The following is a 25,124-nucleotide window of genomic DNA, read 5'->3' as shown; positions in this document are numbered from 1 at the left end:
TTCTTTTTCTCTGTATGTAGTGATCTCTTACCTGTTAATTTCTTTTTCCCTGTAAGTAGTAGTCTCTTAACTGTTAATTAATTCTCTCCCCACTACTTATCCTGACTCTTATCTCTCTTTGCATTCCAGTGTAAACTCCCTGGACAAGCTTTCGCCTTCCTCCCAGCTATCTGCCATGCTACTGCTAGCCCTTAACAGTCGGGAGTGTCCTGCACTGAGCATTGCAGCAGGAAATGTTTAGCGGCACCCAAAAACACATTAAAGTGCATGTATGTGTTATTTCTAATCTCCTGTTACCTGTTTTATACAACATTAAGTTTACTGCTACAATCCATAACTCTGCTCTGGGTGAGCATGCTACCAGGAGTCCCTCCATTCATTTCCCTTGCTCCAGCAGTCTCTGTTATTATTCCTGTCACTATTATTTACCCAGACAAAGCCCTGAATATTTTAGTACCTTAGCTCTCTCTCTCTCTGCCTGACTAGCTTAACCTTTTATCGGCATAATAAAACCTGTACTCTGCTGTTTTTTCACTGAAACTGACCACGTACATGTTGATCTTTGGTCATCTGTACTGATTGTTTCTTTTTTTCACTTACTGCTGCTGGCTGTCCCTCTAGAGATTCTTCCCACTACATTTTGCCTTCGCTATGCTTGGGCTCACTCCACTCCTGCCCTACCCCCAATTCCCAACCACCCCTACAAGCTCTGCTTTTATTCTCCATCCATCTTGTCTCCTCCTCCTAATTATCCAATGAACCTACACCCATACATATATCTCCCTTCCTTTTCCCTCCTCTCGCTCCTTTAACCACTCCCCATATTCCTTCCTTGTACAATTTGTTTCCCCCCTCCTCCGGACTTTTATTATACTCTCTTGTCCTGTAACCTCCAGTCAGTCCTCTCCCCTCCCCAAACACTCCCTAACCATGCTCATAAACCTGATAGTAACATCACTTCTACTTCTACTCATCACCGTTACATATCATACCAACCTCCACTATCTAAAATCAGCACCTACCTCCTCCTATATCAACAGCCCATTTAAACACTAAATCTTTTACCATATCTCCCTCACTACACAACACCTCTTTGTCTTACCTTTTCCAGTATAAAATACTCCAACTGTCCCCCATCCTCAGTAACAGACTTAAACCTAAACATGTTATTCTCAAATATTATTGTCCAAAACCCAATTCCACACTTAAATTCCTCCTTCTAGCAGGTGACATCCACCCTAACCCAGAGCTAACCTTATCAAACCCTGCCTGAGCCCAAACAATCCACCCCCCAACCGTACTAACTAGTACTCCCACACACTTTGCATCTCCAGCTTACAGTATTCTAACCCCCTTATTCTACCAAACATTTATCTGTTGTAGTCATCAACATTCAAAGCCTCTTAAATAAAGTAACTGACCTTCATGTTTGGATCTCACGATACTCCCTCACTTACTTGTACTATTAGAAACCTGGCTTAAACCCCTTACCCCTAACTTTGATATCTTACCCCCTACCCACAACATCAATTGCCTAGACAGAACCACAAAAAAATGTGGAGGTGTACCAGTCCTATATTCTCACCACCTGACACTTTCTCCCCTACCTGTTAATCTACATGATTTTCATGCAGCCAAATCCTAATAGTAAATTACCACTGTAATGACCACAAAAAGTTCGATATTGCTGCTATTTATATTCCTCCTGGTAAGAACATCCCAGTCTCAAAATATACCCTATAAAACTATCCTGCTAGGAGATGTAAATATTGACTAGAAAACCCTTGATCCCACCTCCCCCTGCCCAAAACATCATTCTGTTCAGCTTCACTCAACTAATTACCACCCCTACAAGACTAACCAAGCACTCCAATCATGGCACAACAATTGACTGGATCCTGTGTAGCAACTCGCATCACCCTAGAACACTTCCCAATGCCCTAAGTGATCATTCACCCATCAGTATACAAAGACATTCTCCCCAGCAAAAAAAAATCACATCTCTACAAATTCTGCCATAGACTGACAGACTTCAACCCCTCCACTCTCAATGATAGTCTCTCCACTATTAACTGATCTAACCTGCACTCATTTCCCCTCGATGCTGTATTCGAATTCAGTTGCATCTTTCTTGACATCCTCAACTCAATAGATCCCCTCCCTTGTAAAATAAGAATAAAATCAAAGTATGCTCCTTGGCTCGGTAAAGACACTCGTAAACTAATGCACAAAAGAGACTCAGCCTGGAAAACTTGGCTAAAAAGCAAATCCTTCACCCAGCTCCAAGTATTTAAAGAAATAAGGAACCAGACCATAAAACAAATACAGTGAATATAAAAAGTGTACACACCCCTGTTAAAATGTCAAGTTTTGTGATATAAAAAAATGAGACCACAATAAATCATTTCAAAACTTTTCCCCACCTTTAATGTGACCTATAACCTGTACAATTCAATTGAAAAACAAACAAACCTGTTAGGGGAAAAAATATAAAAAATGTAAATAAGCTGCTTGCATACGTGTGCACACCCTTAAACTAATAGTTTGTTGAAGCACCTTTTGATTTATTTGCATCATTCAGTCTTCTTGGGTAGGAGTCTATCAGCATGTCACATCGTGACTTGGCAATATTTGCCCACTCTTCTTTGCAAAAGCGCTCCAAATCTATCAGATTGCGAGGGCATCTCTTGTGCACAGCCCTCATCAGGTCACCCGACAGATTTTCTATTGGATTAAGGTCTTGGGCTGTGGCTGGGCCATTCCATAACTTTAATTTTCTTCGAGTGAAGCCATTCTTTTGTTGATTTGGATGTATGCTTGGGGTCATTGTCGTGTTGAAAGGTGAAATTCCTCTTCATCTTCATCTTTCTAGCTGACACCTGAAAGTTTTGGGCCAAAAGTGACTGGTATTTGGAACTGTTCATAATTTCCTCCACCTTGACTAAAGCCCCAGTTCCAGCTGAAGAAACGCAGTCCCAAAGCATGATACTGCCACCACCATGCTTCACCATGGGGATGGTGTTCTTTTGGTGCTGCAAAGTGCTGTTTTTGCGCCAAATGTACCTTTTGGAATTGTGGCAAAAAGGTTCAACCTTGGTATCATCAGACCATAACACATTTTAGCACATGCTTTTGGGAGACTTGATGTATTGTTTTGCAAATTTTAGCCGGGCCTGGATGTTTTTCTGTGTAAGAAAAGGCTTCTGTCTTGCAGCCCTACCCCGTAGGCCAGACATATGGAGAATATGGGAGATTGTTGTCACATGTAGTACACAACCAGTACTTGCCAGAATTTCCTGCATCTCCTTCAGTGTTGCTGTAGGTCTCTTGGCAGCCTCCCTGAATAGTTTTCGTTTTGTCTTTTCATCAGTTTTGGAGGGAGTCCAGTTCTTTGCAACTACACTGTTGTTCCATATTTTCTCCAGTTTTTGATGACTGTCTTCACTGTGTTCCATGGTATATCCAATGCTGTGGAAATTTTTTGTACCATTCTTCTGACTGATACCTTTCAACAATGAGATCCCTTTGATGCTTTGTAAGCTCTGTAGCAGACAACTGAGTAACTGTCAGGAAAATACTACTAGGCCAGCTAAACTTTATTTGGGGTTAATCAGAGTCTCTTTAATTGATGGCAGGTGTGTACCCAAGATGACTGAATGTTGTAATTAAATCAAAAGGTGCTTCAACAAAGTATTAGTTTAAGGGTGTGCACACTTATGCAACCAGCTTATTGTATGTTTTTTTATTTTTTTATATTTTTCCCCATACAGATTTGTTTGTTTTTCAATTTAATTGTACAGGATATAGGTCACATTAAAGGTGAGAAAAGTTTTGAAATTATTTATTGTGGTCTCATTTTTTTATGTCACAAAAACCTGGCAATTTAACAGGGGTGTGTATACTTTTTATATCCACTGTATTTAAAAGGTTTATTGAACCAAGCCGACTGAACACTAACTTCAAGATTTCTTACATTTTCTTTATAACATGGATCACTTTTAGATACACTGCACTTCCTCAGCTGACTCAGATTACAAAATGTCTACCAAATAGTCTTTTACAGCCACTTTTATCTAGTTTCAAAACTTTGTCCTTCATGAAACATTTTTTTATTGTATTAAAGCATTCTTATCTCATCCAGAGAAAACATGTTTCTTCAGCAGGCCAAAATGTTCTTTCATTGGTAGGATAGTCTGTAACTTTTTCTGCTGTGTTAGCCATTTCCCTTTAACAAGTTCATTCGCTTGAATATCTGTATACATTCAACAGTTTAGGATATTTCAACAAACCTCTGTTGTTAATGTCATTTGTTAGAAAAACATTCAGAAGTATACTTTCTGTTCCACACAGGCACATCCTGTTAAGCTAATCATACTTGTTTACTGCATACTTCTTTTCTGTACTTGCAGATGCTGTGTTCTAAAAATATCACACTGTTACTATGATAGAAAGCAGTTTTACCAAACCTCTGTTAATGTGATGTAAAACAGTTCTACCAAGTTATATGTATATTTTTCTGTCAAATACATATTACTATGAGGGAAACCAATTTTTACTTGAACTTTTATTTTGGTTTTCAAAATAAAAAGGGGGAATTGATAAGCTTATGTAATCAAAATTTAAATCAAACTTTGAATTTTACAGAAAAATAATGTTTCCATTGGTTATGTTACTTTCTTTACCACCTACATTAGTTTCAATAGATACCTGATTGACAGTCTTTTTAATACAAAGTTTAATACACGTGCACATTAGTATGATCATCAAAATAATGGCTACTACTAACTAATGGTTTTCTACTATTCTGAAAATAAACCATTTAACCAATCACTCCACTGTCTGTTCCATGCAGTCTTAGAAAATTTACTACATAAACACTGTTACTGTAAATATTTACTGGATGTAAATGCTGCAAAACATATTTTACACCCTCTAGCTCAGTCCTTTGTGCTGACAGGTATCCTGGTAACTTAACTATAATTGGCTTGTCTCCCGTTTGCAATGACACCATTGCAAACACAGTGTAGCACTTCCCATCCTTCCAGAAACATACACCGTAGGAATGTGGCAGTCAAAATCTGTCTTTAATGGTGACTTATCTGGTTTCTCCAAATCTGCCATGCATGGTGGGAGGGTTGGCTCAATGGTTAGGGTGTTTACCTCAGAGATACAAAGTACAAGGTTTGAGTCTCACATTTGTAGGAAATTGACTAGGCTTAAAATGGCCCACAAGGGCCGCTAGCCTACTACTTACTTACCCATGCACTTTACCTTCATATCCAATAAAATTGGAGAAGTAGTACTTGACCCTGTCTGTATTTGTACATTTTTCATACTGAAAATAATCCATTTTGAAAAATGGTCTGACTAACTCTTTCAGTGATTTTGTTTATCCCACTTTCATTTAGCAAAGTTTTGATTGTCAAATGTGAAATTTGAAATATAACCTCCAAGAACATTGTCAAATACTCTATCTGTCTGATTCCCCAGTAAATGGCCAAAAGCTGTTTAATGCAAGGATGATATCATTTTTCTACAGCAGTCATTCTCCTGCTACAAAAAGCAACCAGTCTTAACTTAGTGTCCATTCCCTGAGATGCCTCTTGTGGCCAAGACTGCAATAACATGGCTGAGAGTGTGTCCTTTCATGCTGATGCTTGCAAACAAAAGGTAATTTACTGGTAGGACCTATCTGCTCTGTTGCCTGTGCCATCTTCTGGTTTAACATTTTAAATGCTTCTTCCTTAGTGCGACTCCATTGTAGAGCCAACTCTTCTTTTTGATCTGCCAACATTTTATAGGGAGGAGCTGCAGCTTCTGTGTAGTCCTCTATAAATTCCCTATTGTAGTTCTTGATTCCCATGAATTTATGCAAATCTGAAATTGTCAAAGGCTTTGGCAATTTCAGAATTCCCCTCACCCTTTCCTGACAAAGAGCCCTCCCTATCTGTCTGATAACGGTTCCTAGAAATTTCACTTCTTGTGTCAAAAACTATATTTTGTCTTTGTTTACTTTGAACCCTGCCTCTTGCAACTGTTTCATTTTTCTCAGCTGTGATATGTATTCTTCTACAGTCTTATTAATGAATAACCTTGTCATCTTTACTCACATCCTGTAAGAATGTCCCTACTATCTGATGAAAAATGACAGGACTGTTTTGAAAACCCTGAGGTAATCTAGTCATGGCATACTGTTGATTTTCAAAGGTAAAAGCAAACCTTTGCCATTCCTTTTTCTGAAGTGGTACTACAAAAAAATCAATTTGCTAAGTCTGCCACTGTAAACCAATTATTTTATGATTTTATGCAAGCTATTTGTGCAACTCCTGGCATCAAATGTGCTTTCACCTGTGTGTACTGATTAACCTTATGGACGTCTGTTCTTTTTAATTGGCCAAATAGGTGAATTTGTTGGACTATGTTATGTCCCTTCTGAATTATGCCTACATATTCCCAGTCTAAAATGCATTTCCTCATGTTATTAGCTGCCTCAGCTGGTATTGGATACTGTTTTTGGAAAGGAGGAATGTATTTGGTTGTACCTCCAACTGTAATCGGAAACTCTAACTTCCCCATTTTTGTTTCTGCCCATAATGTCTGAAATTCTCTCTCTATGGGATTCCAAATAGCTATTTGTTTGTCTGTCAGGGGCAACACCCTGTTTGCCTTGCTCTCTACTAGGATAACTTGTATTGTCATGCACTGTTGGTTAACACTCTGTTTACTTTCGTCTCTTGTTTTCCACAGAATACAGTTGGAAAAATCAATTAATGTACCTAGCTTGTTTAAAATATCCATTCCCGTTATGGTCATTCCACAACTAGGATGCATCAAAAATGTTCCCTTTACCGGAGTTTCATCTTGAGTAAACTTAATTTTTACAGGTTCACTGCCCACTGCTACACATGCACTCATAGCCGGCCTTAGGCATAGGCTAACTAGGAAACCGCCTAGGGTGCCGCTTTAGTGGGGGCACTTTTCCAGTATTTATTTGGTGTAGGTAGACCAGGATGGAGGCACTGGGTGGTAGTTGGGGTGCCGTGGTGCCCTTTTGCCTTGGGCACCAGTTGACCTAAGGCCACTCCTGCATGCACTGCCATTAAAACCTGAGATGAAAGTTTTCTTTCTTGGATCCAGCTTAAGCCTTCTGTTTGTAACAGAAACTGCTGCTGCCATGTCTATTAAGACATTTTTCCATGGTAACCCCTCCACCCAGACGTCAGTTAAAGGTCTACAAACATTTCCTTGTTTAAATAATGCTAACTGAACTATCTGAGTGGGGAGAGATTACACCCTGTTCTGAATCACTATCATTATCCAGATGCCTAGAAACTTCTCTGACAACACAAATATTGTGTTCTTACTCCTGGGAATCATCTTCTTCTGCTGCGTTTGCAGGATGAAGCAATTCCTGACATACGGCCTGCTGCCTTTTACATTCTCAGCTACAGGAAGGATCTTCCTTGGCTTCTATGGGATATACAGTGGATATAAAAAGTGTACACAGCCCTGTTAAAATGCCAGGGTTTTGTGATATAAAAAAATAGACCATAATAAATCATTTCAAAACTTTTCCCACCTTTAATGTGACCTATAACCTGTACAATTCTATTGAAAAACAAATCTGTTAGGGAAAAAATATAAAAAATAAAAAGTGTACAGTACACTGGTTGCATAAGTGTGCACACCCTTAAACTAATACTTTGTTGAAGCACCTTTTGATTTAATTACAGCATTCAGTCTTCTTGGGTACACACCTGCCATCAATTAAAGAGACTTTGATTAACCCCAAATAAAGTTCAGCTGACCTAGTAGGATTTTCATGACATTTACTCAGTCGCCTGCTACACCAAAAGCCATGGTTTGCAAAGAGTTTACAAAGCATCAAAGGGATCTCATTGTTGAAAGTTAACAGTCAGGAGAAGGGTACAAAAAACCTTCCACAGCATTGGCTATACCATGGAACACAGTGAAGACAGTCATCAAAAACTGGAGAAAATATGGGACAACAGAGACGTTGCAAAGAACTGGACGTCCCTCCAAAATTGATAAAAAGACAAGACGAAAACTGGTCCGGGAGGCTGCCAAGAAACCTACAGCAACACTGAAGGAGCTGCAGGAATTTCTGGGAAGTACTGGCTGTGTACTACATGTGACACCAATCTCCCGTATTCTCCATATGTCTGGACTACGAGGTAGGGTTGTAAGACAGAAGCCTTTTCTTACACAGAAAAACATCCAGGCCCTGCTAAAATTTGCAAAACAATACATAGTCTCCCAAAAACATGTGGGAAAATGTGTTATGGTCTGATGAGACCAAGATTGAACTTTTTGGCCACAATTTCAACAGGTACGTTTGGGGCAAAAACAACATCACCAAAAGAACACCATCCTCCATAGTGAAGCATGGTGGTGGCAGTATCACTGGGGCTTTAGTCAAGGTGGAGGGAATTATGAACAGTTCCAAATACCAGTCACTTTTGGCCCAAAACCGTCAGGCGTCTGCTAGAAAGGTGAAGCTGAAGAGGAATTTCACCTTTGAACATGACAATGACCCCAAGCATACATCCAAATCAACAAAAGAATGGCTTCACCAAGTTTAGGAATGGCCCAGCCAGAGCCCAGACCTATATCCAATAGAAAATCTGGGGGGTGAGCTGAGGAGGTTGTGCACAAGAGATCCCCTCACAATCTGACAGATTTGGAGCACTTTTGCAAGGATGAGTGGACAAATCTTGCCAAGTCAAGATGTGCCATGCTGATATACTCCGACCCAAGAAGACTGAATGCTGTAATTAAATCAAAAGGTGCTTCAACAAAGTATTAGTTTAATGGTGTGCACACGTATGCAAACAGCTTATTGTACATTTTTTATTTTCTATATTTTTCTCCTAACAGATTTGTTTTTCAACTGAATTGTAGAGGTTATAGGTCACATTAAAGGTGGGAAAAGTTTTGAAATAATTTATTGTGGTCTCATTTTTCTAAATAACAAAAACCTGGGATTTTAACAGGGGCATGTGCACTTTTTATATCTGCTATACATTGCCTTCACCATCATATTGCTGCAATTTAGTATTCCTCTTGTCTTATTATGAAACATTTGACCCTCTGTATTTTCATATTGCAACTTTTGTTTTTGCTTTTCCTTCCTTACTTTCTTTCTTCTGATTCCCTTACAAATAGTCCTTTCTCTAGCTGTCTTTTTTTTCCATTTTTGGTAGTATACACAGTCCTGCTTGATATGTCCCAGTTTTCTACAGAAAAAAAAAAATGCAATGTGTCTATCATCAGGACTTCCTCTAACTGGAGGGGCTGATTCCGCTCTCAGAACGCCCCTTTTCTCATCCCCCTACCTTTCTCTACTTCTCCCCTGTCCTACTGCTCCTACCATTTCAAACCCATCTTTATCAGTACCAAGAGAAAAAATGTTGTGGTTAAAAATATCTCCATTGTCACTGATTACTCTCCCTCTCATTAGCTTATGAACACATTGCTCTAATGTGTCAGCAGTTTCCTTATAAATACTCAGTGTCACCTGGTACTCTTTTTACTTGTTCCAAAAATGCATGTATTGGCCTCTTTTGCATTTCTGGATCAATCATTCTCCTGCTGTCTATTCTGTAAATAATCTGAAAAGCCAATTTAATATGCTCTGCCTGTTGTAGGCAGGAGCGGCCTTAGGTCATCTGGTGCCCTAGGCAAAAGGGCTCCACGGTGCCCCCACCACACCACCCGGTGCCCCCATTCTGGTCTACCTACACCAAATAAATACAGGAAAAGCGCCCCTCCTAGAATGGCGCACTAGGCGACCGCCTAGTTGGCCTATGCCTAAGGCCGGCTATGGTTGTAGGATCCTGTCAGAAACTGTAATATTAAAATACTCCCAACAACTTTGTAGTCAAAGTTCAACCTTGGGAGTATGCCAAGAGTATAGCTCTCATTTTGTCTAACTTAGACTCAAGCCTGCATTCATTAGAAACCATGAAAGTCTTATAACACTGTGGAATAAATTCCAAAAAACATCTTTACAATGACTCATTCCATGCATTGCCAGCTAATTATGAAAGACAATCTTCATATGTCAACATATTGTAAAAAAAATACCTTTCTCATCATTCCAGTGAAGAATAGTTTGTAACAAATGAGACTATTGGTAGAGATCAACTGGAGAACATGTCACTACCTGCACATTTGGAGCATTAATGTTATCTGAACTAACAGGTTCTGACACGTTTGTCTGTGAATCTGCATGTGCAACTGTATATTCCTGTAGGTGGTTCTGTAATTCATCTATCTTAATATGTAATTCTGCTTTCCTTTCCATGGCATTCAAAAGATTCTGTTGTGCATCCTGTAACTCGGGTGTAAGAGCTTCAGTGTCTGTGTCTCCACCCATATTTTCTTGTGTATCCATAGCCATATAGCAACATCAGCCCTATTCAAAATGTCTAAAACATCTTGCATATACTTTCTAACCTGTGTGCCATGTTTCTTTAACATTTGCATGCGTTTTTCATTAAGCTCTATCAACTTATCATCTAGCTGTATACCTGATAATTCCTTATCTTTGTTAAAAGCATTCCATTGCGAGTAGTAGGTCTGAAACATTTCATCTATCTCTACAACATGTAAACTTTTAGCATGATCTAAAAATTATTGGAATTCTCAGTAAAAGGTAGAAACTGGCATTACAAACTGACTTTTGACTTCATCATAAAATTTTTACTTGTCATAGTCTTTACTGACAATTGCTGTAACAGTAACACAGTTTTATGACATGTTAAACAAAAACAAGGATATTTGTTTCCGCAGTTAAAAAATTCAACTTGAGTTTTATACTTTTGTACATAATACAAGTAATGTCTGTGGTATCCCCGAAATCTGAAATAGCCCACTAAACAAGTATAGTGGGTCCAAAAACAAAAAGAAACTTCTCTGTGTGAAAGATTTTCAATCCATATATATCTAGTTAATCACTGTATATTAATCAGATCAGATAATGATAGTAGAGGTAGCTAACAAACTTCATCCTAAGTAAAAAAAAATAATAAAAATATATAATTTGGAATGTTATACAGAATTACTAAGTATTCAAAAGTAATCCAAGCAGGGTAGGCAGTCTGTTTCCAGTTAAAAATCCTTTAAGTACACAGACAAGCGATCTAAGTAAAATAAAAATAACAGAATAATAGTTTCCTCACAAGCTTTCTAACTATATATATATATATATATATATATATATATATATATATACTTTTATCAGGCAAGAGAGTGGTTTACTATGCTGTAAAACAGTGTTATTAGTATACATGTTAAATTCACATCCCTTCCCCCTTCATTGTGACATTTGAGCTGGTCCTGCCATACTTAGTAGCTATCATAATAAAACTTTTATGTGCTTTAAGTAAAATTAATAATGATGTGGTACCTCTTATTTAACCAGATTAAGTCTGTGATTTTATCCAAGACAATATACTACATGTCTGGAAATATATAAACCTTAGACCATTTGGCAATCTAAAAATATATATAAATATATACATGTACATTTTGCATGCACAAAAATCCATTGTAAAATCATATTCTATTTCCATAACCTATTGTTAACAAAGATCGCTTTCATCCTTCTAGACTTCTTCAGGTCTGTGTACAAGAATCGTAAAAACTATCTACAAAAATATTATTGTATAATTAGTATTGTTATTACACATCATTTTGAATAAAGTGGGAAAAAAAACAAGCAAAAGAAAAAATGTATGATAGAAACAAAATATACACGTAAATTACATCTTATTTAACGTGGTATTTAAAAAGATTTAATTTTAGCTCAAAATTAAGTCGACATAGACACGCAAACACCCAAAGGGAGAAATAAATGCATAAATGCATACCGGTTTCGGCACTCAGCCTTCATCAAGCAATAAAACATCCAATAACATCATATATATGTGTGTGTGTGTGTGTGTGTGTGTGTGTGTATGTATATATATATATATATATATATATATATATATATATATATATATATATATATATATATATATATATATATATATATATATATATATATATATATATAAAAACGTTTGCTCAAATGAGCAAACATCCGAATCCATAATAACCGAACACACTTTAACGAAAGCGCTTTTATTGAAAAAGCGCTTTCGTTAAAGCGTGTTACAAAAAAAAAAAAAGAAAGCTACATTAACATTTTACCCCCCTGCACCCCCCATGTGGGGGCTGTGCCCCCCACCCCTACTTTAATATTCTCTCTCTGAGACCACACTACAGTGGGGAAAAGGGAAATTTCCCTTACCCGCACCGTAGTACAGCCTCGGCAACAGGCATACTTACATGAAAGTGCTTCTTCGGTGAAAAGCACTTTCACGTAATTATGCCCGGCCGTTTGGGTTTCAGTCGTTTGCTCATTCAAGCAAATGTCCGGAACCCAGATATAGATATATATATATATATATATATATATATATATATATATATATATATATATATATATATAATTTATTTATTTATTTTACATTTGTTGACCGGGAGTGTCTGGCTGAGCCAAAGCCCTTTTTCAGCAGAGGCCCAGGGAGAAAAGCTCCAGTACATACTTAATAACTAGATGGTACAAGTTACAAGTTTATAAAAAAAAACAGGTGGTGAAAAAGCTTCGGCACATACCTAGTAGAATGGTAGATTTTCACAAATATTTTATATCTGAAGTTACAGCAGAATTGGTTTAGAATAGTTAAAATAAAGCAAATGTTACAATATAGTAATTTAACAAATAATTAAAGGTAAAAAAAAGAATAAAAATTTCATTTTGTGAACATTTACAGGAAGATGTCTATTCAGAGAGGAGTTTAATGAGTGGGAAATTGTAGAAGGAAAGTCAGAGGAGATGGAGAGTTTTTAAGGATGGTTTGAGCATTGGCAGATCCACTTTTTGGTGAGATGTTCTTTTAGTGCTAGCTTAAACTTTTTGGGATGAGCCTGTGTTCGAATCTCAAGAGGTAGCTTGTTCCATTCCATTGAGGGGTGGTAGCTGTATACATTTTGTCCTGCTTTAGATTTGGGCTTATAGATTTTCAGGTCTTGAGAAGAGCTACGGAGATTTCTTGTTGGAGCATAGTGGGAGATGATAGGGTGTAAGGCTGGACAAAAAGATGGCTGATTTGGGATTGCATGTATAGTTTGGAGCTGAGAGAGAAGGAGGAGTTGAGGCAGTTCTAGCCAGTTTAAGTATTTTAGTGAGAGACAGTGGTGAGATCTGTGGGGTTGTTGGGTTGCAAATCTAGCTATTTTGTGGTATGTAGTCTAAAGTCTAGCAGTGAGTGTGGAGTTTAAATTAGTAAAAATTTAGGAGCAGTATGTTAAGCAGGGAACAAGATAAGAATGGGTGAGGGCTATTCGTGATTCCTGTGTAAGGAATTTATTTCTGTAAAGCAGTCCTAACTTCTGGTGGGTTTTCCTGATGCAGTTATTGATGTGGAGAGCAAATTTGAGGTGGTAATCAATAGTGATGCCTAGCAGTTTTGAGCTTGGTTTAGGTATGATTGGGGTGTTATTGAGTGAATGGATGGTAAAGGAGGTCTTAATTTGATTTGCTGATTTAGGTAGGAAGAGTAGGAGTTTTGTTTTTTTAGGGTTTAGTATGAGTTGGTTATTGGAGAGCCATGTTTCTACAGAGTTCAGTGATGACTGGGTTGCTGTTATGAGTTCTGAGTGAGAGTTAGTTATAGTTAAAACAGTAGAGTCATCAGCATATTGTATAATGGAGGAGAGTTGGCAGGAGGTGTAGAGTAAGTTTGTGAAGATATTGAATAGCAATGGTCCTAAAATGGATCCTTGTGGGACACCCATTTTTATTTGTAGAGGAGAAGATAAGGCAATTTCCCATCTAATAGACTGGAATCTATCTTTGAGATAGCTTTCAAACCATACCATAGTATCAGGGGAGAAGTTAAGATTAGATAGCTTGTTGATTAGTAGTGAGTGGGAGACTGTGTCAAAGGCCTTTGAAAGGTCGAGGAAATGGCAGGAGACACATTTGTGATTATCTCTGGCCATAGAAATGGTATTGAGAAAGGGTAGAAGAGCTGTGTGTGTACTATGCTTGGGTCGAAAGCCGTGTTGAGTAGGTGTTAGTAATTTTTCCTGAGTAAGATGTTCAATGACTTGAGTTTGAATGCATTTTTCAAGGATTTTAGACAGAGGGGAGAGGATAGCAATAGGTCTAACGTTTGAGATTTCAGTGGAGTTACCTCCGTTGTGTATAGGTATAGTATAGAAGTGTTTCCAAATGGAAGGTACCTTGGATTCACAGATGGAACCGTTGATTAAGATTGAGATAGGATAGGCAAGTGAGTGATCAGCTGACTGGAGAAAGTAAGATGGAATGTTGTCCACAGATACAGAACATGGTTTAAGTTTGGAGAGAAGGGTACGAATGTATGTAGTGGGGATGGGCTTTAGGGATAAATAATTAGGATGAGTGGTTTCCATAGGGGGGACAGGGTTTGTGGGGTTAGTTTGATTGGGACTGTTTGAATTAGAGTTTGGATATAGATTCAATGAAATAAGTGTTGAAGATATTGGCGGTTTCTTCTGGTGTCTTTTCTGGGATGGGGTTGGGAGAGGTAGGGTTTCCAGGATGGAGTAATTGATTGATAGTGTTCCAGAATTTTTTAGGGTTGGATTTGAGCGTGGTTGGGGGATTGTAGTAAAAATTCATTTTGTCCTCGTTGATTTGTCTTTTGGCCAGGTTCCTTTGTTCTTTATATCTTTGTAGATCATATATATATATATATATATATATATATATATATATATATATAGGTAAATGCACACCCATTAGTTAAATACAATTGGCTTTTACAACTGTTCATTAATTCCTGGGGGAAATAAAGCCCCTATCTTAATAATCCACATACGTTCTTTATAATTTAACATGGATTGCCATCCCAAGTGGTCTTCCAGATGTCGGTCGTGTGAAGGTGTTGGTCTTCTCGTCTCGGGCAACTGGGTGTCGGGTAAGGGGTTGGTCTACTGAAGTACACACACACACACACACATATATATATATATATATATATATATATATATATATATATATATGTGTGTGTGTGTGTGTGTGTGTGATGTTATTGTATGGTTTTATTGCACTGAAGAAGGCTGAGTGCCAAAACCAGTATGCATTTATTTCACCCTTTGGGTGTTTGAGTGTCTTTATGTCGACTTAATTTTGGGCTAAAATTAAAATTTTTTTGCCCATGAGCTGTTTTTGAGTGCTGGGCTTTCTTTGAATCCTATGTTGCTTCCCCAGGCCTTTCTAGTTTTCCTGGACCTAAATGACACCTGCTTTCATATTCCTATCCATGCTGCATTCAAGAAATGTTTTCATTTCTCTGTTTCTTCTCATTTTCAGTTCTCTGCTTTGCCATTTGGTCTTTCAGCAGCCCCAAGGGTATTCATCAAAATGCCAAGCTCAATTAGTTGCTTTTTGCAAGCTGCAGGGTATTCAGATATTTCCCTATCTGGACAACCTCTTGGCTCAGGTGCCATCCAAAACCAGGTTAATGCAGGATCTTCGTTTTACCCAATTTTTATTGCACAGCTGGGGGTTCACTGTCAGCTGTCAGAAGTCATTGTTGACTATCCCAGGATCACATTTTTTTCTAGGCAGCAGGATCCAAACTGTTCCAATGTTAGCCTCTCTTCCTACCTCCAAAGTTTTGTCTCTCACTAATTATTTTCTTTCTCTGCTTCCCCTATCCTTTCTTCCAGCCAGAAACTTTCTCAAGGCTATAGCGTTCATGTCGTCTTCCACCCCCATGCTTTGTGGGCCAGGCTTCATATGCGGAAATTTCAGTGGTGTCTCAGATCAGTGTGGCTTCAACACTGCCACCTGCTAGACTATCTAATTCCTCTGCTCCCTTGTCTCAAACTGGAATTTCACTGGTGGGTTCAGTAGATGTCTGTCAATCCAGGTGTTCCTGTCCAACCTCCTCGGCCATCGCACCCCAGGAACCCTTCACGGGTGCTTCATAGTTGGGGTGGGGTGCCTCTTCAGGTAGATTTGAAAAAAAAAAACATCCTTTAGAGTACTTTGTCAGAATTATTGGGGGAGCAAATTGTTGTAACTACGGAAATTATTCTTTTGAGTTGGGACACATGATCTGAATTGCCTAGACATAGTAAGGCCTTAGTTGCTAAAAAAAAAAAAACAATTGCTACAAAACAGAAATCCGTATCTAAACTAATTATAAGTGAAGTACTGAATATTATAAAGGAGATAAAAGAACTGAAGGCAGGATCTTCAGAAAAGTGAAGGAGCAAATTATATAGACATAAATGGAATTTGTGAGGACAGTACATGCAGAGTAATGATTAGGAGGAGGGGCAAGGAAGCAGTTGAATAATGTATCTTAATGTTGGAGTGAATGTTAACTGAAAAAAAAGGAAAGAAAACACATACATAATATTTAACGCATGAAAATGAAAAATGTTAATTGATTCGTTTTCTTCTCTGTTAATGTATGTGTGCATGTGTCGCAAATAATAATTTAATAAAGGTGTCCTTTTTCAAATAAGCTAAAATGTAAGTGCTTCCTTAGCAGTGAAGCTGCATAAATCCACAAAAATCCATTCAGCAGAAGTTCTATAATATTTAAAACTGTATATGCTGTCTGACAGTATTACAGTATACTATGTGTAGTTTGCATAAATGCTTCAAAATGTATATTCTGAGTGACATTGATAACACACAGTCACAGTATAATATTATTTTGATCTGATTGGAAAGTTCGTGAATCTCCAAGGTGAGCCTGTAAGCGGTCCAGTAGGATCATTGATTCAAACCAGTCAACAACTGCAAATATAAAAATGTGTTAATTAAATTAAAACAAAGTTTTGTATTTTGGTTGTTTTTGGTTTTGATGCATAGGTTTAACCTACATAAATAGTCTGGTCCTCCAGTTTAGGGGCAAGGTTTCTTTTAGCGTTTTTGCTGTTTCATGATCTGGTTTTCCCATTTCTTTGTGTCTCTGGTTTCCCTTGACCAGAGGTGTCAGAAGCTGTTGAAGACTGGGGGGCAGAGGGTGAGAGGGGCACTTGCTGATCTAAAAAGGGTAATTTTTTAAAACTGTTTACTACCACAACATAGGTACACTTGGAGGACATTTTAAGCTTAGGCAATTTCCCTTTTGGTGCTTGAATTAACATTTCCTGATTGGTCTTACCTATCACATGGCTGAAGACTTATCACATGGCTGATAATTGTATATTAGCCCTAGTGAGACTAACTGTGATCATATCACAGATAATTTAAGGGGACCCATGTAAGAGATGCAGCATTTAGGAACTGCCTGTATCCATTAGTGGCATGAGGGGCAATCCTGGAGTACATTTTCTATTACCCATCCTTAGATCCCAGTTGCATTTGAATATGGACAGGGATGAGCTTTGTTTTACTTGAATGGATAGTCTGTTCTGGAACAGTGATAGCCTCTGTAATATATATCCATCTCTTCACAACATTCAGTTTGGACACCTGGACTGAGCATTTCTGATGCTATTTGACTTGCTGATGTTCAGTAGGTCCATCTGTATTCGGTCAGAGGATGCCTTGTATGCCAGACATGTAACCTCTAAACACTGTGTAGAATACTGAGTATACTGGTAAATCTTTGAGGTGGTCCATGCAAGACCTATTGTTTAGGACTTGTATCCTTTTAGTAAGTTATCTCTGTGGGTATTCAATTGTTGCATGGGACTGGACAGATCCATGCCAAAGTTGACATTATACAAAAGGAGTGACCTAATGATGCCTTTGTAAAGTGGGACAGTAACATCTCTAGATCTAGCCAAAATTAATTTGTTTATAAGCTGTACAATATAGAAAGGCTTTCTTATGACTCTGGGCACTTGTTGGTCAAAAGTTAGGTCACTGTACGCACAAGTTCCCAAATGCCAAACAACTGGATCAGTTCTCATGGGGCATTGTCAATTTGGCAGTTCCCTGGAATAGATGACTTCCCAAAGGATACAATAATGTGTTTCTTGGAGTTTAGTTTCAATTCATGGTTCTGGCACCAGTTATTGTTTCGACAAACCTTCCTGCATGATGGCTAAGTCCTTTGGGGATTCAATAACCGGTCCCAGCGTGCAGTCATCTCAAACATTGTTGGCCAAAGCCCTTTGGTATTTCATAGGTTGGTGCTAGGCTATCGGCCCTAGGGCCTATACAAGCCTAGCCATAACCATTCCCTGGCTATTTCTTCCCACAGTATTTACTTTCCTGGACCCCTGTCTAGCAGGGGTGACTGATGTGATACCCGGGGTGAATTTCCCATCTCCCATCCAATCAACAAGGTTCTTTTTGAAGAGGGCCAAAGAGGCGCTCTGCTTGACATGTGTGGGCAGTCCATTCCAGAGTCTGGGGAGTCTCTGAGTCAGGAACCTATCCCTCCAGCATGTTTTGTTCATTGTGATGATGAGGTTTAGATCCCTGGAGCATGTGTCTTCTGAGGGATTGGGATTTCTTTAAGTGTAGCATATCCAACAGCTCTGGGTTTGACATGGCCTTGTATGTTAAGCAGAGATCGCCTCTGAGTAGACGATATGCAACAGAGTATAGGAGTTTTTTAGACGGTATAGTATAGATATTTCCTTCTACTTTTGAGATGTATATGCCAAACAGAAAAAGTCTCCGCATCGAACCCTGGGGGACTCCGTTGGTGACTGGTCTCTTCCCCTATTTTGATCTCCTGCATCCTGTGAGCAAGCATACATGTATGCATTCTTTGATTCACCTTCCTGATCATATTAACCTGGTTGTATTAAATTATATTCCTTGTATAATACAGCATCACTTGTTAGAATGTGTTTTAAATTTGTAGTTTGGAACAGTCTTCTAGTAAGCAATGAAACAAAATGTATGAACCAATATGACAAAACTACCCATTTCAGAAAATTTCAACCATAAAAGTCCACTCAAACTTCTGTCATTACAATCTACCAATATGAGTAAATATGCAAAATCTGTGCAGAAGTAAGTCATCTAAATAATTCCATATTAAAGGGGTCTGTAACTAATGAAGAGGTTGCTGCTAGCAAAGAAATTTATATTTCATTGTTTCATCTACAAAGAAAGTGCCCGTTGCCCTTGAAGAATAAATTGCCTGTTGTTGTTTGTCTTTTTCCCGGTAAGGGGTCGCCGCAGTGGATCTCCGGTCCGCTAATGATTGGCAGTAGATTTTTATGAAACGCCGAGGTGCCAGCTCGACGCCCAACCTTCAACGAAGGCACGCCCATTTACGCATGCATGTCTTTCGAATGCTACCCAACTGCAGGGAGGACATGCAGACTCCACACAGAAGGCACTCCCAAGCCAAGCCGAGAATCGAACGGGAGAACCTCTTGCTGTGAGGTAACAATGCTAACGCCGTACCACCGTGGAATAAATTGCCTGTGCTACATTTAAAAAAATGATAAGCTATTAGTTTTGCAATGGGGAATGGATGGCAAACTGATAACAGCAACATAGTTACTAGGTGACTCCTCCAAAGGAGGACATTGATAGGACTGCAACATCTACTCCCTTTAAAGTACAACACAGTACAGGCGATTCTTCTACATACTGTGGCAGTAGAACCCACAGCCTTCTGCATCAAAAGCAAGTATACTACCTGTTGTGCTACTAACAATGCAAATGACTTGGCATAAGTAGCACTAAACTTCTCTTTCCTGAAGCTCTCAGCTTTTTGTAAAATCCACTTGACACTCAACTAAATCTCTCAACTTTGCAGCATAAGAAATCAGGAAAAAGCCAAAATTTATTTGGGGGGGGTCAAAGGCCCAAAACCAGGGACACATTTTACATATTGCTTGTATAATCCTAGAAAGTTGTTAAAATAAAGTGTTTTGTGTTACCATGTGTTTCCTGAAAGATAGGAAGACTGAAACTTAAAGGGCTATCATTATTTAGTGAATTCAGTTCTCACTGATTTGCCAGAAAACCACAAATTTTAAGAGGAACAGACCAAAAGTATGAGCCAAATATTCTGTGAAAATCTGGACAGTTGAGAGCTATGGACTCAGCTCCCTGAATCATAAGTGGTGGTATGGGTAGAGAATTCAGGCTCTTGTTTGAGCCTGAGTAACACTAACCACCAAGTATACGTAACTGAGACATTTTATACATACACACACACAGAAGCAGCAAAAGAACAAAACTCTCCTTACTGGCACAACTTTGGCTCTGGCAGTATCAACAGAACAGCTGCAGCATACCTCCTGTAACACAGAGCAATAAGCGAACAATAACAGCTAGTTTAGTTAAACTTCCGCGTGTGAATCCATGTTAGCTTGAAAACTCCACTTTATTAATTTTTTCTGAAAGGTCTTGCAGCTGTGAAAGTGGAGGGCTCCCCCCCTGGCTTCCGGCACCCATGCCTTTGACTTTTGGTATCTGTGGTTACTTGGGATTGTACCTAAGCATCACGCTAGTGCAGAGGCTCCTTAAAGTAAATTGTAACAGATTTGTGACTACTCATTATGCCATCTGCTTTTTTTTTTTTGCTTTATGTGGGTATCTTTTTTCACTCTGTGTGGTTGGGTGACAGTTATCAAGTAGGAATAGCAGAGATTTTAGAAGTTTCTAATTGTATGTCATTGTTACTGCCTTTAGTTTGCTTTCAATTGCCCCCGTGTATTGTTGGTGAGTCAGGAACTGAATATCCTGACCTGGGCCCACCCCACTTACAATAGTGCAAGAAACCCTGCCACACATTTTCCCTGAGCTCAGGCACTTTAGGAAAAAAAGAGCCAGCATCTAAGAGACGCTAGCTACAAGGAGTACACAAGAGTTAATCTACTGCAGATTGATTGTCCTGTTGTAGATCATCAGTTAGGGTAAATTGTGACAGATCTGTTAATTCCAGCCCTTTATCTACATCATGCACCTAAATTTTAACAGGAAATGAATTATTATGGGAGGCTTCAACAAAACACTCTAGAGGTAGTTAATTGTTTTGAAGCCTGAAGTTAAGGGTGGGACTAGTACTAATGATACAAACACACTTCCACCTTAATTCTGTAAATACCATAATTTATTAAACAGTTTTGTATAGATCAATTGCTCTAGTTTGCCAGTATTATTAGATCTTTTGGTTATCTTTATTTTTGCCAGCATTTGTTAGGCATGTACTTGGGATGTTTTTTTCTAATTAATCAGGACTTATCATTGATCAGTACTGTCATGGTGAAAAAAATAGGTGGTGTAAAGAATGCTGGAAGATATTTATTAATGTTATTTCACTGGGTCAGTTTCTTCAAATTAATCTGTACATGTTCATTGATTAGGCACTATCATAATGAAATATTTAAGGGATAACTGAGGGAGGAAGTGGTTGTGTAATGGATGTTGAAGGGATTTTCAAACGTTTATAGCTTCATAGGTAAGTACTAGGTTGGCTGACTTTGTGGGCCATTTTAAGCTTATCCTGTTTTCCTTTCAAAGGTGAAAATCGAATCCTGTACCTTGTATCTGTAAGTTGAAGACGTTAACCATCGTACCAATCCCCCCACTCTTTTTTGTTAGTTTTTTTTTTTATCTGGGGATTGTTGCTTCAAATTAACCTACACCTGTCCATTGCTAATCAATTATATAATTTCAGAATTAAGTATTCAGATAATAACTGAAATAAGGGAAGGTGTAAAGGCCATTTGAAGGGCTTCTTGATGGTCAAAAACTATGTATGTTTGGGGACACATTTGTTTACCTCATATCTCCACCCCACTTGAAGAATTGTTCACGTTGGTATTTTTTTCCAAACTAAGACAACAAATCTGCTGTTGTACTTGGAGCCTTTAAAAGAAGACAACTGAGGTTCCAATGCTATACCAGTGTTCATTTAATGCATCTTTGACATGACAGATGAGACTTTATGCCATGTCACAGGTTCACTTTTGAATTAGCTGGGGTTTGGGCTGCCTTTTAGAATTTACATATTAGAGTTTGAAGATAAACATGTTTACCTAACTGGACTTTTTTTCCCTTGTGACAGAAAACAATATTTTCTATTTGTGTTTAAATAACAGTTGTGTTAAATGAAATGGTAGATAATCTTCAGTGTTTCATCCTGTGACTGTACTGTCCCTCATTTCCAGGTGAATTGATGGATGGTAGGAGAGGTCTTGTTCCATCTAATTTTATCGAGCGCGTTTCTGATGATGATCTCATGACTTTCCATCCACCTGAAGTTAATGACCTGTCTCACAGTTCATTCCATGAAGTCAGCTTCCATAGCAGTGAGCGCAGTCTCCAACTGAGTAATAGCAGTAGAGAAAAGAGTGATACATCTCTGCTAAGTGAGGAAGAAGATCCTATGCATGTTAGATCTGAGACTTTACTGACAAATGGCACTGAGGTGGATGGGGAAGAGTCTGGAAATGATGTTGTGCCTTACCCCAGGAGTCTGACAGTTATTAAACAACTTGCCAAGAGCATAATAGTGAGTTGGGAACCACCAGTTGTACTGGCTAGTTGGGGAAGTGTTTGGAGTTACAACATATACGTGGACAAAGAAATGCGAATGAATGTAAAGTTTGGGACTCAGACTAAAGCTGTAATTGAAAGACTAGAATTAAGTCTGAAAACTTACCGAATTTCAGTGCAAAGTGTAACTGAGAAAGGGAACTCTGATGAGTTAAGCTGCAGTATTCTTGTTGGGCGGGATGTATCCATAGCACCATCTCAGCTTAAAATTAAGAACGTGACAGCAACATCAGCAGACGTTACTTGGTTGCCAAGCAATAGCAATTACACTCATGTTATCTTCCTCAATGATGAGGAATATGATACAGTAAGGACAGGAAAGTACACTTACTCCTTACGAAATCTGAGGCCTAACACAAGGTATAGATTAAAAGTGCAGGCACGACCTCATCGTGTACCTTGGGAATTGCCTCCTGACAAGAGGGAACGTAAAGTAACATTGGTGCATTTTACCACCTTAACAGCAGGTAAGAATATGTCATTTGTGGGTTGACATGATCTTTGCACTGATTTTCTAATGCTGAAGCACTCTTTGCTAATGACTTTACTTCTTAGGATGTGACAAACAGGCTTTGCCAGCATTCTTTTTTTTGTACATTTTTGTTATTTCTGTAGCATATCCCATGTGACTGACAAAATGGACAATTGTATTTCCTTCTCCTTACCATTACTGGATGAAATCATCTCTCTCTCTTCCCTGTCACTGTGTTTTATCAATTTCTAGTTTTGCATATCAACTTTGAAGAGTAGATTGCAATCATCCTGTTGTCCTTGTGCTGGGAAAATAATATGTACTGTATACTTGTGATCCTGTTGCTATATTAAGTAGTATTTAATAAGCACAATATGTTCATGCAACTTTTAAATGCAAGGACTAAAGGTGAGTATAGTATGATATACCTCTGAAGTTACACAAAAACTTATCTGATAATACTTTGTTTTAGTAATGTACGTGCATTGGTGGACTTAATAATATAAACTTCAGTTAAAGAAATGCAAGTGTCCTGAAAGATGAAGACTCATATGCAAACAAATTAGTACTTAAAATGATTGTGTTTAACTGCATACTTGTCACTGTGTATTAAGGGAAATAGCCTTTGCTGCTTGGAGCTTACATAACATTAAGATAAGCCATTTGTGCTTTACGCCAGCAGTGATTCCCTTTCTCCTTGTAAATGTAAAAACTGTGGTGCAATTCCTGTTAGTGTTGCAGGTTTGAAAGTAGTCCTAGTCCATTGCCACATAGGTGTAAACTGTAAAACAAAGTCTGTACCAGTGCTGTACTTGTCACTTTAGTTGCTATTATGTACCTCTGCATTTAAGTGAAGTCTGCAGTATAAGAAGTTTAAACTTTATGAAGGAGGTATAAGTATCAAATATAAAAGGAGTGGTAGCAAAGTGGTACTGGATCCTCCCTTGCATCAATTTTATCTTTCATATTACACCAACGTCAGGTTAGATCTTTCTTCATTAAGGACTCTTAGGTCAATGCTGTAACAAATGGGTTTCTAGTCATCAATATTAGATGTAGCACAGACTGATTTCCAAGCAGCTGAGGGTCACTTGAGAGTAGTGAAATTATTCTTATGCTACTCCTCTTCCAGAATCAGTATATGTTGTTGTTGTTGTTGTCGTGTCTTTCGGCTTATCCCGGTTAGGGGTCGCCACAGCGGAACTCCGGTCCGCTAACGTTTGGTAGTGGATTTTTACATGCCGAGTTACCAGCCCTGACGCACAACCTTCAATGAAGGAACGCTCATTCATGCATGCCTCCACACAGAAGACGCTCTAGCTGAGAGTCGAACGGGACAACGTCTTGCTGTGAGGCGACAATGCTACCGCAGCACCACTACCACGGGTAGTTAGTATATGTATTATATAATGACTGGCAATCTAATAGTAATTGCAAATCAAAAGACAGTCAGGAGATTACTAGTTTGAAGCTGTAAAGAAATGGCAGTAGCACACAGTGCAACATTGTTTTTATAGAATCAGTTGGTATATGTATTATATAAAAACAATGTTGCACTGTGTGCCATTGCCATTTCTTTACAGCTTCAAACTAGTAATCTCCTGACTGTCTTTTGATTTGCAATTACTATTAGATTGCCAGTCATTTTGCTTTACTTTCTGTTAAGTAATTCAGAGTTTACTATGTTTTTAACATATTGCTGGATTTTGTTCAATGGGAATTCAGTTTGTTTTGAATTTCCCACTGAAATTATTTACAACAAAACTGAACTTATTGTAGTTATCTGTTATTAAAGTTTTTTACTTTTTTATTTTCTTGGGACTGTGTGTGATTGTGGTAATTGTGAATTCAGTAAAAGGTTTACCAGAGACAGAAATATAAGGAAACGTAAAGCCTTGAAATGAAAGCTTTTCTTTTACAGAAACAAGTTAAACAACTTAGAAGAAAAGGAAGCAAATATAAAAAGGACAAAGATGTCAGCTAAGTAGAGAGAAACAAAGACAGATTTAGACTTGGGATCTTCAAAGAAGACAGATAAGTAAAACCTGGACAAAATAGAAGAGAGAACATCAGTAATTAAAATAGCTG

At 38.3% G+C, this 25,124-nt stretch overlaps 1 protein-coding gene across 1 annotated transcript in view; it reads left to right on the top strand.

Moving 5' to 3' along the window:
- Positions 1-25,124, top strand: part of LOC122787927 (peripheral-type benzodiazepine receptor-associated protein 1-like) — a 1,795,954-nt gene that overhangs the window by 871,507 nt on the left and 899,323 nt on the right. The window contains exon 15 of the mRNA XM_044054852.1: positions 22,177-23,031. Coding sequence (XP_043910787.1) covers positions 22,177-23,031 — 855 coding nt within the window. The remainder of the gene's footprint in view (positions 1-22,176; positions 23,032-25,124) is intronic.

The sequence above is a fragment of the Protopterus annectens genome, chromosome 13.part0, assembly GCF_019279795.1.
Source record: "Protopterus annectens isolate FY-2018-M chromosome 13.part0, PAN1.0, whole genome shotgun sequence".
NCBI lineage: Eukaryota > Metazoa > Chordata > Ceratodontiformes > Protopteridae > Protopterus > Protopterus annectens.
The sequence above is the reverse complement of the archived record's forward strand: the minus strand, read 5'-3'. Positions and strand labels throughout refer to the sequence as shown.